The 13,011-nt window shown below is 35.1% G+C and overlaps 2 protein-coding genes across 2 annotated transcripts in view; one reads left to right on the top strand and one right to left on the bottom strand.

Annotated features, from left to right (window-relative positions):
* The window catches only part of LOC129000547 (dynamin-1-like protein), a 28,178-nt gene continuing 15,167 nt past the window's right edge, over positions 1-13,011 (bottom strand). Inside the window, exons 2-4 of the mRNA XM_054427509.1 lie at positions 4,422-4,606; positions 2,571-2,681; positions 1-77 (exon numbers count right to left, since the gene is read on the bottom strand). Of these exons, the coding sequence (XP_054283484.1) occupies positions 1-77; positions 2,571-2,681; positions 4,422-4,606 (373 nt within the window). The remainder of the gene's footprint in view (positions 78-2,570; positions 2,682-4,421; positions 4,607-13,011) is intronic.
* The window catches only part of LOC129000131 (tubulin glycylase 3A-like), a 38,047-nt gene continuing 36,236 nt past the window's right edge, over positions 11,201-13,011 (top strand). Inside the window, exon 1 of the mRNA XM_054427049.1 lies at positions 11,201-11,227. The gene's annotated coding sequence lies outside the window, so the exon portion shown is untranslated. The remainder of the gene's footprint in view (positions 11,228-13,011) is intronic.

The raw sequence follows: 13,011 nt of genomic DNA on the forward strand, positions 1-13,011 counted from the left end.
CTACTGGACTAAGGCTGCGATCGGGAGAGCTTCGTCTGTTAAGACTTCGTCCTCTTCAGCCGGGGAAAGGATAGCAGCTGTAGCAGAGACGTGTAAATAACGAAAGAGTGTAAAACGAAGCTCAATTCTGCCACAGCCGCCGGTTGGTGTTGGGTTGAGTGGTTTTTGTTTGAGAATGGTTGTATGGTTGGTTTGTGGCTTTCGGGCAGGGTGTTTGGGTTTGGGTTAGGTGTTCGACGACAACTACCCACCAGCGTCACCGGACATAGACATGAAAAACGAGCCCCAACATCTACAATGGGGTCAATGGTACAGTAGTGCAATACATCATCCGGACCATCCTCTCCGCTGAATATTCTTTAACCAATGCTTTATTATACTCGTGACGTCATACCAACTCTGGCGCTGTACACGCGATAAAAGGCAAGTTGCAAACTCCGACATTAAACAATCAGCATGTAAACGTCGCGTGACAAAAGTATCGCAGTTTATTCCATTACGAGAGTGGAGAGTTGTAGGACAAATGAGGTTAGCCTGATTAGCGCAGGGCCGTACCAGCAGGTGCGTGGCGGCAGGGATCAATCCTTGATCATGGAGCCTCATTGCGTGAGTGACCCCGCGACCTTGACCGAGCTCCGCACATCCTCCACTTTCCACCGCCATTTTTTTTATTACAGGTGATTCACCCCCAGAACTACTTTGGAAGCCCCAAGTTTTTGTTGTTGCGATGTTATTGTTTAAGGAGGAAAACGATTTTTAACAAAAGTAGAATACAAAATACATATGCATTACTGCATTTGATTTTGTAAGTTACTCTGTTTATCCTTATGAGTTGAAAATAGAAAGCGATCTCCTAGTCCGAGTATATCTCTACACGTTTTTAAACATTTAACGATCTTGGACGACGCTTCAAAAACCACCTTAAAAGGGTGATGTTTTTTTTATACCCGTTTCCAAATGTCTTGACAATAGTTATTATTTGCAACAAACGAATTTATAAGTCGAAGAGCAGTGCAAAAGTTATAGCTAGCAGGGTAATCATTGTAATCATCCTATTTTGTTTTACATTGTTTATCAGTCCTGGCTAAGAAAAACACATTTTTTTGTCTCTGGTAGTAAAAAACTAAACCGCTTTCTTATCCATAACAAGCTCATGTCACTCATTCATTCATCTGGTTTTGAACATCCTATCTTATTGTTACGTTGATGTTTGGGCATAGACCTAGGTATAAAACTTAATAAAAATCGTCAACTGATACAGGTTTTGTCATTTTCCCCCTATGTAGGGCCTATATATTCCGATAACATTAGGGTGAAAAATGTTTGTTTGAAATTCAATCACGCATTACCTACTGGTCGGATTGGGTTGAAATTTGGCATTATGATAGCTCAGATTCCCGATTAGCATATAAGTATTTTCTTATAAAACAAAATCCTTTCGGGCTCCGCCCCAGTGGCTCTGGGATTTCCCATGTTAACCTTATTATAAAATCATAGAACACCACCAAGTAGAACAATAGAAATAATGTGTTTTTTTTTTTAGAATTTATAACCATTAGGCATATTATGGACAACCTAATGCAGCTATGAGTGGGAAACATTTGTAGAAAACACCAAAAACAAAGATCAGATTTTGAAAAATGGATATTTACAAGAAATGTACAGGGTGTCCCACGAAGAGGTTTAAACGTTTAATTTTATATTTCTCGCCCATTTATAGACCGAACATTTTGAAACTTTTCTTAATTTATAAAGTAGGGTTTAAAAATATTCTGGGAGAATTTCAGTGGAAACAACCCTAATCCTTGTGGAAACAAAATAGGGGCGTATTAAATGTTCTTATTAACTAATTATATAAAATAAATGAATTGATCGTTATTTATTAACTAGTGAACTAGCGATCCACAGTTTGAATATTTTTAGAATCTACTTTTTGGGTTTTTTATTAGGCTATAATTTTTATTAGGTTCTAATTTCCTGATAAAAAAGCCACATCTCCCTAGAATGTAATAATACAAATATTTAACAAAACCAAAAACACTATTTCTAATGTTTTTAAAGTGTCATTTTCAATGTGCCACCATTTTGTTTTTACAAGAGGTAGGGAGCTGAAATTTTTCCAGAATATTTTAAATACGTTCTTTATAAACTGAGTAAAGTTTCAAAAAGTTCGGAGCATAAACGGGCAAGTAATATAAAATCAAACGTTTAAACCTCTTCGTGGGACACAAAGAAGATTATATCGAACTGTTATGTACATCGTGAGTATTTCCATAATCTTGAGTCGACTTTTTTAAGGTCATCAGAAATAATTAGTGTTATTCGTTTAAAAATAACGCCTGTAATACTTCGCAATTGCTCGAATTCGAGCAACAGGTACACTACAACTATCCTGTAGAAGACATGAACCGAATGCAAAACTGCAAAATTCTGCTATTCTATTCATTTTTTGTCTCAAAAAATTTTAACACATCACTCCATTCAGAGCTGTAGCGGGGATGACAACAGTTTGCAGGATCATGTCGTGCTGCATGGTGCACAAGGCTCTTGTCATACAGTGAGCACAATACCTCTTCTTGAGAGACTCTCTTTTCTCTTTCCAGGAGGAGGTCTCTCAGCGCAGTACCCGCCATGGAGGTCTCCAGCTTCACTTTCCGCTGTACAACGACCTCCCCTCTGGCCTAAAAATATATGCCTTGTCATCCTTTAGAGTTAATATAAAAGAATTGTACGCTGATGGTTTATTATTGTTATTTATATTGTATTGTTTCTGTTTTGTTATGGTTCTACTATTTGTTAGTTTAGTTATTGTTATTGACGAAAGTTGTTCTGAAAAGCAGTTATACTGAGAAACGCTTGATAAAAAAGGCATTTTTATTTTATTTTATTTAGTACTTTATCAAAACTGTTGACATTATTAATGTGTTAATAATTTTTCATACAACATCATTATCTACAGATAAGTGCTCTCTTCCCGTTGCGAAGCACGGGTATGGTGGCTTGGCTAGTAGATTATTAAATTACATTTAAAACAAAGTATGCAAACAAACTTCAACTTTGCAAGTCCCAACTTACTGCTCCACTTTACACGGGTAATCAGATAAGTCGTACTTGTCTTTGTACATTTATTGAGAACATTCCTTCATGCTGCGGTCGCGTGTTGTCTCAAAACAGGGCACTTTTATAACAGTTTATTCCGCTTTGTCGAGGCCGTTTCGCAACCGTTCTTGTAACATGTAATTTACCAACTGAGTTTAGTCTAGTAGCCTTGGTAGAAGACGATTCACGTTTTCGTATTTATCATGATCGGTCCTTATTTGGACGCAATTAAATTAATTGCTGTATTTGTGTAACCATCCCCACGATTTTTAATTTTCGGTAACACCGAGAAAAGATTAAACCACTAAAATAAACTTGTTCTCGGGTGTCAATGCAAGGATTTAAATGTATGTGTTATCAACTGAATTAATTTAATCTTGTTCTTTTTGTTAGTAAGAAAATTTTATTTTTTGTAGTATCTTCAATACTTTAATGCTTTTCAGTGAAATGGTGACCATACAAAGTAGGTATTTTAAGCCAAGTATGAATGGAGATGAGTGTAGGATGAGTGGTGCGATCTTGTAGTCTTGTTAGTGACTAAAGCTGACCCCGAGACACAGTTGTTAATTAATAGCCCATACAGCTAATGGCAACTAAGGGACCAACAGTTTATAGTGGAATACAAACAACATTTTTGCCTTTGGTATATACGAATTGGTCTGATTTTTATCAAACTGAATCTCACAGGATGGGCAATTTAAAAACCCCCTTCTGTGTTCTTCATCTTTTATTGTTCGCTCATCTGTGTATAACCATCACCACTGTAGTGTTGTGTCCATATTTTGGTAGAAAAAATATAATGAACTATAGTTCCTCTAAAATTTCTCCATACGTTCATCATTTCGCCATGCAACATAATCTATGAGAAAGCCTCCATTGACAACAACTGTAGCACCTTCCAGACAAGGCTGCTTAATGTTCCTTCTGAAAACAATTTAGCCTCAAATTGTAGATTTGTCATTTATCCTGAGGGATGCATCATCAAAAACTGAAGGCAGTAGAGAATGGGTTTTTAATTTTTTGGGACAACCGGTTAAACATAAAATCCGGACAAGTGGTTGGGTGTTAATATTGACTTTGAATGATCGAACTATAGTGGATTTATAATTAGTTGGGGTAGGTTTCCTTTCACATTTTGCATAGCAAGGATGGCAGCGATTCGTCTTGCCACTAATTTGTTTATACTGTTATTGGCACCCCGCCCTCACTACTAGGTGACTAGGTGCATGTGTGACTAAGGTGTCAGTGTAGACACTTGATGACTGTCAACTACAGAGGTTAATGAGGTCATTAGACATACCGTGGGTGCTATTGTTGCCCACCTCCCTCGCCTACTACTGACCATATTACAGCTTGTAGTGGAGTAGACACTATTGGCTGACTCACACTGGCGCAGCGAGAATAAACAGTCTTCTGTCTACTAACGTGTGTCAAAGAATGGCCTGAGTCTGTCATACAAAACTCAGCCTCTTCTGGCAATGTTGTAGTCAATGCATCTTTGCAATTGCTATGGTATGCGTTGTTGCTAGTTGTTGTTCACAAATCAAGTCTGCCGTTAATTACTTATATTATGTACTTAATTTAATGGCGCCACTGGTTGATTGAAATAATCTTTTCATTGCTTAGAAAACACATACTTTTTTAACCCTTCGACATTTAACTGACAAAGTTAAATTGAATTATAAAACATAGAGCTCAGGGACGTGGCGAACTCCTTAAGTTTAATTGTGTTGCTGGTTTAAACATTATTTATTTTACTTTTAAAAATTTTCATAATTTTATTCTTACCGAATTTGTACAGATCTTATTTCAGTTTCAAACATTTCATCTTCTAAAATAGTTTGTATCAAGTATTAGTTCGAACCCCAATATTGAAAACGAGTTAGGAAAAAGTATTTACCTACGACCGTTTTTTAAAGTAGCCATTTCAGTTCAGTTCTTAGAATTGAAAAGTTTCACTTAACAGCTGTTTACTTTCATATCAGCATAGTTTTTCTCATATCAACACAGGTAACGGACCAATTTTCTCAAATTCTTATTACTGTCCAAATTGCACAACAAATGCAAGGCACAATTGTTTTACCTAATTGGTTTGGAAAATCGACGAACTACTCGCCAATCTCTAATTGCATAGCTGCAGTTGCAGATAGTAAGGTCGCGTGCCTCCCTTATCAGTTACAGCCCTCCATTGATGTTATCAGCGTGGCGTGACCTTGAAACTTATCTCTCGCCTGGCCTGACTACTCTTGCTGATGACTTACAGCCAATCAGATATCAGCATACAGCACGATCGCAACATTGCTGTTGCTGAGAAGCTTTAATACAGTTTGTGTAAGGTAAGGAAAATACAATAAAACACGATTGGAACAACCAGGACGCTTCTAGTCCATTTTCCTTGGTTATTATTTTTACTTCTGACTTTATTCACTGTTTAGATTAAGTATTTACGTATGCCTTGATTTGTAGTTCTCTGGAACAGTTCTGCTCTAAATACTCCCAACAACAAACCTGCAGATACAGCAAATAGACTTCTAATCACAAAACTAGAAGACGCTGTTAATTACGTGTTTGCTGTTATTTATTTTTCAATTCATTGAAACGCATTGGGTACATTTGCTGATTTTGTTGAGAAATATGTTCTATTTTAATTTACATTCGTACATATTACAATGTAAAAATCGAGAAAGCCTGGACAATTTGATATGTTTTACCAAATAAGAAAAATGAATTGACATAGCACTGCATTTCTGGAGCTATCGTTGAAAGAACCGATTAACCATGGAAACATAGGATAGTCATAGAACGCCACCGAGTAGAAGAAATAGATATTAGCGAATTTCCCTATAGGGAAGTAGCTATTACCGTAGGTCTCATGGTAAGACCTAGGCCCGGGACCGATTTACTTTTTCATTTTGATGTCCCCAGAGGCCAAAAACACCATTCGTTCAAATTTTTATATATCTATATATAGATATATATATATATATATATATATATATATATATGTGTGTGTGTGTCCATCCGCACGATAACTTGAGTAATTTTTGTCCGATTTTGATAAAATTTGGTTTGAAGGTGTAAGGCGGGATAAACTCGAACGAGTTCGCGAACCAGCATGATCGGACTATGGGAACGGGGGTTTACGGGGGGTTTTATGGGTTAAAAATAGGTTTTTCCCATTTTTGACCCAAAAAAAATAAAATTTTGCAAAATCTTTTCAAACCATTTTGTAGAGCTTAAAAAAACAAATAATTTAGTATATTGAAGTGTTACTATGCGCCTAATGGTTACGGAGAAAATTCCAAAAAAATGTAAATTTTAAATTCCCATGTTATTCTTATGGAGAATGAGTAAACTGTTGTAGTTTGCTTGTTTATGAACATACTAGCTGTAACCCGCGGGCTTTGCCCCGTTTTAACTTCTTAATTTTCAAGATTATCTCGTTCGCGTGGCTCAATCACGTTCTGGTTGAAGTTTGTTCGCTATGCTCACTCACCTTTAGGTTGGAGCTCGTTCGCTACGCTCACTCACGTTTAGGTTGGAGCTCGTTCGCTGCGCTCACTTGCCTTCAGGTTAGCTCGTTCGCTACGCTAACTCGCCTCCAGGTTGAAGTTCGTTCGCTACGCTCTCTCACCTTTTGGTTGCAAATTAGCTGTTGTCATAAATGTAAAAGAAATAATAGTGCTGCACCCTGTTGGTAATCCTTGTAACTTTAATGCTATTGAACATCATAGAACAGAACCAACTTTTAGTTGAAACAGCTGTTAAGATTCAATAATTCCATTTCTCATAAGGTTAACATGGGAAACTCCAGAGCCACTGGGGCGGAGCCCGAAAGGATTTTTGAAATAAGAATATGCCTATATGTTAATCGGGAATGTGAGCTATCATCATGCCAAATTTCAGCCCAATCCGACCAGTATTTTTCGCGTTCACTTGTCACAAACATACATCCATACATCCATACATCCATACATCCAAACTTTCTCATTTATAATATTAGTAGGATTTTGATCAAATTTGGAAAATGTTTTTATTTCTTACTAACTATTAACATTTTACAAAAAAAAGTTTTACCCTCCCTGATGCAGCAAACCTAAGTACCTGTTAAAATAATTCTATTTAAATAGGAAATAAATGTTAAATTTTTAAGTAGACATTTTAGTGTAAATCCAATCAGACATATGGAAATTCGCTTAGTCTGCAGGTTTGCTGCGGCGGGGGTATTTTTTATTACTATCGTTATCAACCTATATAATGAAGAACACCTACAATATGAAGATTACCACAAACAATGAACGAGGATGTTAACCGAAGTGCTACTATTTTGTAGGAAACATGGACTTAACTTTATGATGATTGGAAAGGAAACCCCTCTAAAGCTGAATTAAACTAAGTAACTCGTTTTAACAGTAACTCCAGTAACTAGCCAAATTAATGCCAATTGAAGCAAATATAATTGTGACAGAGAGGTTATCAAGTTCTTAAGTAATGCAAACAAAATGTTATCATGATAAAAAATGCCTGAAAATTGTAAACGTACTGGTGACAATGGGTGGTACCATGCAGCCTACATTATCATTGACGAAGACCAACATGGACAACCTAACGCGGCTATAAGTGGGACAAATTTGTAGAACACACTAAAAACCAGATCAGCTTTTGATACATTATTAAATATTTACAAGAAATGTTGATTATATGAAACTGTTAGGTACGTAATCTATGAGTTGAGTATTTTAAACTCATCGGAAATTAACAATTTTATTCGTTTTTGAATAAGTTATTTGTTTTTAAATACCTAACTATTTTACTTCTTTGCAATTGCTCGATTTCGAACAACATGTACACTAGTTGTATATTAGTTTATTGCTTACCATGCGATGTTAATAAATCAAGCTATCTGCACGACGACCAAGGCATTAGAGTTACAGAATCAAATTACTATACCTACTCAAACCAAAATGATCTTTGCAAGTTCTTGATTTAAACCCATTAAAATCATAAGGAGACCACTCAGGTAAGGAGTTCGGTAATATGTCAATAATAAGGCATGAAAACTACTGCTAAAATATCCAGCTTACGTTTTATTATTTAATTGAACTTAGTGTTAAAATAATTCCAAAAAAGTAAGTACAGTATGAAGAAGACTGTTGATTATCCCTACCAAATATAAACGACGCGATCTATCGAAAGGTTCGATATATCGCGAACCCTGCGTGTAAAGGATATACGATAGATCGATAATACAACAATGTAAGTTCGTACAACTCCTCAACTGTCATTTGGAACTTAATCCGGGAAGTAGGTCAGCAAGTGTTGCCCTGCGCCACCAAACTCAAAATTAAATTTTTGGAGAGCGTCGTAGGTAGGCCCCTATAGCAGTTTATAGTTTATAGTAAAACATTTAAAATTTCAAATGGTAATCAAACTATTTATATCTATATATATATATATTATAACTAGCAGAGTACCCGTCCTTCGTACGGGGTTGGCATATAAGTATAAAATGCTTATTGCAGTTATACTCGTGTTTTGCGTTAGCAATGTAAGAACACTTGCACGGTGTAAGAAAACTTGGTTTAAAGTACTATAATTTACGGTATACTATGGTATAGCACATCTACCATAGCCATAATAATCTACCTCTACACCTAAACAATAGAAAAAAGTAAAGTTCTCACAACTTTTTGTTCAAATTAGCTGTTGTCATAAATGCAAAAAATAATTAAATAGTGCTGCACCCTGTTGGTAAACCTTATAACTTTTTAATGCTATTGAATATCATAGAACCAAATTGTGTAGTTGAAACAGCTGGCAAAGTTCTTTAATTCCTTATCGGAAACTCTTGACATTGGGGCGGAGCCCGAAAGGATTTTTGAGATAAGAATATGACTATATGTTAATCGGGAATGTGATCTATCATCATACCAAATTTCAACCCAATCTGACCAGTAGTTAATGCGTGATTGAACTCCAAACAAACAAACAAACATCGTATATGGTCATATTATGACTTCAAACATAGTGTTCAAATTGGTCCTGTAAACATGTAAAAACGAATTCAACTTAACATTATATTTTTAAAAGCATTCTTATTCTTGCTACTTTGCTTCTGCATTATCTCCAATTTCTAAACCCTACTTGTAATCTCGAACAAGGAAATATAATATGGAATGTTTGCCAGGCTAACCACAAGATATTCCTTTTCACCCTGATTCTGATTATGTCCCACAGAGAATATAAAAGGATACAAGGAGTAAGTTTTATTGGTCTCAATTATTTGCTCGAGATAGATCGGGCGTTGGAGGAAGTATCGGGCCTCAGACACAATTAATTAACTTTCGTTTGGCGCCAAAACAAATCAATAGCCTTTTAACGAGACTTTGTTCTCCTCTTTTATCGTCGTATACTGTAAATAAAAGTCGCAATTTTCAAACACGGGTTGAAAACATAGGCCTACATTCTTACGGGTTTATCGATGGTTTGTTTTATTGAAAAATTATTGCGTTTATTGAATTTAATGCTTTAAAATACTTTTTAAGGTATACATCGATTTTTTTTTGTTTAAAGTTCATATTTAGATAATTTAGAGTAATGGAGTATTGTGGGCATCACGAGTAACAGTTTTAGTAAGGTTTGTCATGTTTGTTTATGCAGTTTTCGATTTTTTCCCAGGATATTTTCTTTCACAATTATACTCTTCCCTGCTTGGGTTTTATATTTTATTTTCCAGCTTTAACGGGATCAGTTTCTAGGGACCAAAACTTAATAAAATATTCGTTTAGTAAATCAAAGGTTTTATTTTCCATCACGGTCAATATCGTAATGGAAAATATCCGCAATAATCCATTGCAAAACATTAAATTATATTGTGTGTAGAATAGAGATGGTTACAACTGATATTGTAGCAAACTAAGAAAATGTTTGGTGTCACAGACACTGACTAGATACAATCGGGAAACCACATCAATAAACTGTGATTAGACCGAAATAAGAGAAATAATCAACAATAATTCCAACTTGGCTGTCAGCGGAGTTCGCCCTCTCCCCATTAAGCTCTTGACATGTCAGTTATACAGTGTCTATAATCACCCCTATCACGCTACTAGGACATAGCTTCACCCTTCCCCCACAATACGGATCTCGAGCACTTCTCTTACCCCTAACCGATCTTTTTCCGAATTTATTTTCCACTGTCGCGGTATTTCGTCCGTCCTCCCCCCCCCCCCCATTTACATACCCTTCTTGTCTCTACTTTTCTGACAGGGCGTTGTTGCGTGTTAAAAATGCGCTTTCCCCCAAACTCTGAGTACATTGATCCTACGCGAGCAATGTGTTTTTGGGATGGATTCACAACTTTTATTCGTCACTGTTTTCTGGTGAAGGGTTCAATAACGGGGAATGTGAGTTTTAACAGTGAGTACAATGTGTAATTGGACTTTAATCTGTTGAAAATTTATTTTTATTAATATTTTTATTTGTATAAATATGTGTCGGGGAAATATATTATTTTTATTTTCATCCCTGGACTGAAACTCTAAGTAAGACGTGCTGTTACTGATTGCTTGCAAGAAGAGATATACATGTTGTACAAACATGCCTGTAGAATGGAAATTGTATTTTTCCTAATAGAATTTCAAGGAGAAATGTTGTTTATGATGTAGAGGAAATAATGTACTATCATGTAAGCGCAGAAACCTTAGTACTCCGTAAAATTAACAAGCATGAACCCCTATTTCTTTGATGAGGTTGGAAATGAATAATCGTCTCAATTTGCAGCATATACATAAAGCTATACAAGCAATATATAGCTTACATATACATAAGCATATAGGTACATGTAAGCTATATTTTATCTACGGTATTTAAATTCAATAATAACTAAAAATATAATCTATTAATATTTACTGTAATTACTTTTACACAAAAGCTACTATAATCTGCTCTTTATTTACAAGTTTCATTAACAGGAACACTGATATGCTAAAGTTTTTATGTTTTGGCAGTAGTTTTGGCGGTAATGTAGGTGTGAGGTTAGGTTTGGCGGGGATGACGTCACACACTCTAGCGGACGACGCGAGCAGCTGACTGACAGTGACTCTGTTGCTGTGGGCCGAGCTGGACCGTAAGTGATGTTCTGTACCTTATCTGTATCTGTCACTTGTCACATCAGCTGAGCTGACTGTCACTCATCGATCCAGACGGGAATTTATATGAGTGGGCGTGGGCTTTGAGTGGCATATGTTTGGGATTTTACCGGTTTGAGATAAATAGTATGAAACTTAACATCTCAAGGATTTGTCCTTTAACTCCTGACCATGTATTTACCTGGTTTTTGTTAAGTAAATATTTAATTTGTTAAGTCTTGTTAATCCCTACAAGAAAATTAAAAATGTTCAAGTAATTATTTTTGTAAATATACATTAGGAAACAAAATTATCGGCATGTTGACTTAACTCTCATACATATAAAAAAATGATTTATATTATTGGTTCAATTTTTTCATCCGATGTTATTTTGGTCAAATTGTACCTCATCTGATCAACTTTAAGATATTTTAAACTGTTCAAAATACATAAGAGAAAATCTAGCAGACCTAGAGCTCTAAATTTAATCAAATTAAAATTAAAGTTAAATTTAGAATTACAACTTTATTTGTATATGTACCGTAGATTCACCTTGTACATTCACTATTTGAGCTATTAAATTATTGGCATTTTAAATCTTTGAGTGCACAATGTATGATATGATCCTTAAAACTACAATTGCTTCACATAGGTAATGCTTAACTACGAACTAATTAATTGAAAAACAAATTAAATACAAATCATATCTTTAGATTCATTAAAATGTAAGTGATAACATGACGATCGCTAAGGAGTATTTAAACAAAAGATTCTCGCCAATAATAGTTCTTCTCATAGAATCAAGTAATCCATTTCCTCAATGTGCATAATTTCCCATTGCTTTGACAATTTTTGCAGCCTTGTTTTATGGAATCTACGATATTATGTACTTAAATACCATAACTTGCTGAGTGGACAAATAATAATTATAATGCGTTTTCAATTGTTTATCCTAAATTAATTAGATACACAGACTCTGTATGTCTCAATAATATATTCGCTATATGTTTGCTAACACACTTTGTTTAAAGCATATAGTCAAATTTAATCTAAACTCCCTACCTTATAAGTAAAATACGGTGTTAAAAAGTACTCTATTTATAAACTCTAACATTTGAAGATAAAACCATATGGCAGGCAGTAGAGAGTATACATAGAGTACTTCTAAAATATGGTACTTCTAGAGTATACTTCTATATAACGATTTCTTTCCTTAACCTGTATTTAACATTTTTTTAATTATGTAATTATAATAAGTTACACCATATTTTTTATTAAACAAACTAAAACCACCCGCCGTCATTAATTAAGTGAACGTAATTTTGACTAGAGAAATATTAATTAATACATATATTATTCCAGTTTAAATCTATATAATTAATACGCTACACGAAAGTTTGTCGGTTGAACTCCTCCGCCATTTCTTAACCGATTTTATCCATTGACGTCTCATTGGAAAGAGCGTGTCGCGTAGATTTGCAAACTGGCCTTACATTTTTGAAAAAGTCCCTTGGGCTCTGCCCCAGTGGCTTTGAAAGTTCCCATGTTATCCTTATGAAGAACATAATTGTTTACATTTTGATCAGCTGTATAATTTTATTGCTGTTATTTACTTTTTAATTCAATGAAACACATTGAGTACATTTATTTACTATTTGAGTTTGTGTAAACATAACCCCCAAGACGGATCGTGTTAGTATGGTTGTATCTTAAATTTGTGTATTTATCGTTGTTTTGTGTCGCTATGATGGATTGTGTTAGCATGATTGTAACTTAAATTTGT

The sequence above is a fragment of the Macrosteles quadrilineatus genome, unplaced genomic scaffold, assembly GCF_028750875.1.
Source record: "Macrosteles quadrilineatus isolate MER2022 unplaced genomic scaffold, UCM_ALF_1.0 Scaffold_8__2_contigs__length_117827958, whole genome shotgun sequence".
Classification (NCBI taxonomy): Eukaryota; Metazoa; Arthropoda; class Insecta; order Hemiptera; family Cicadellidae; genus Macrosteles; species Macrosteles quadrilineatus.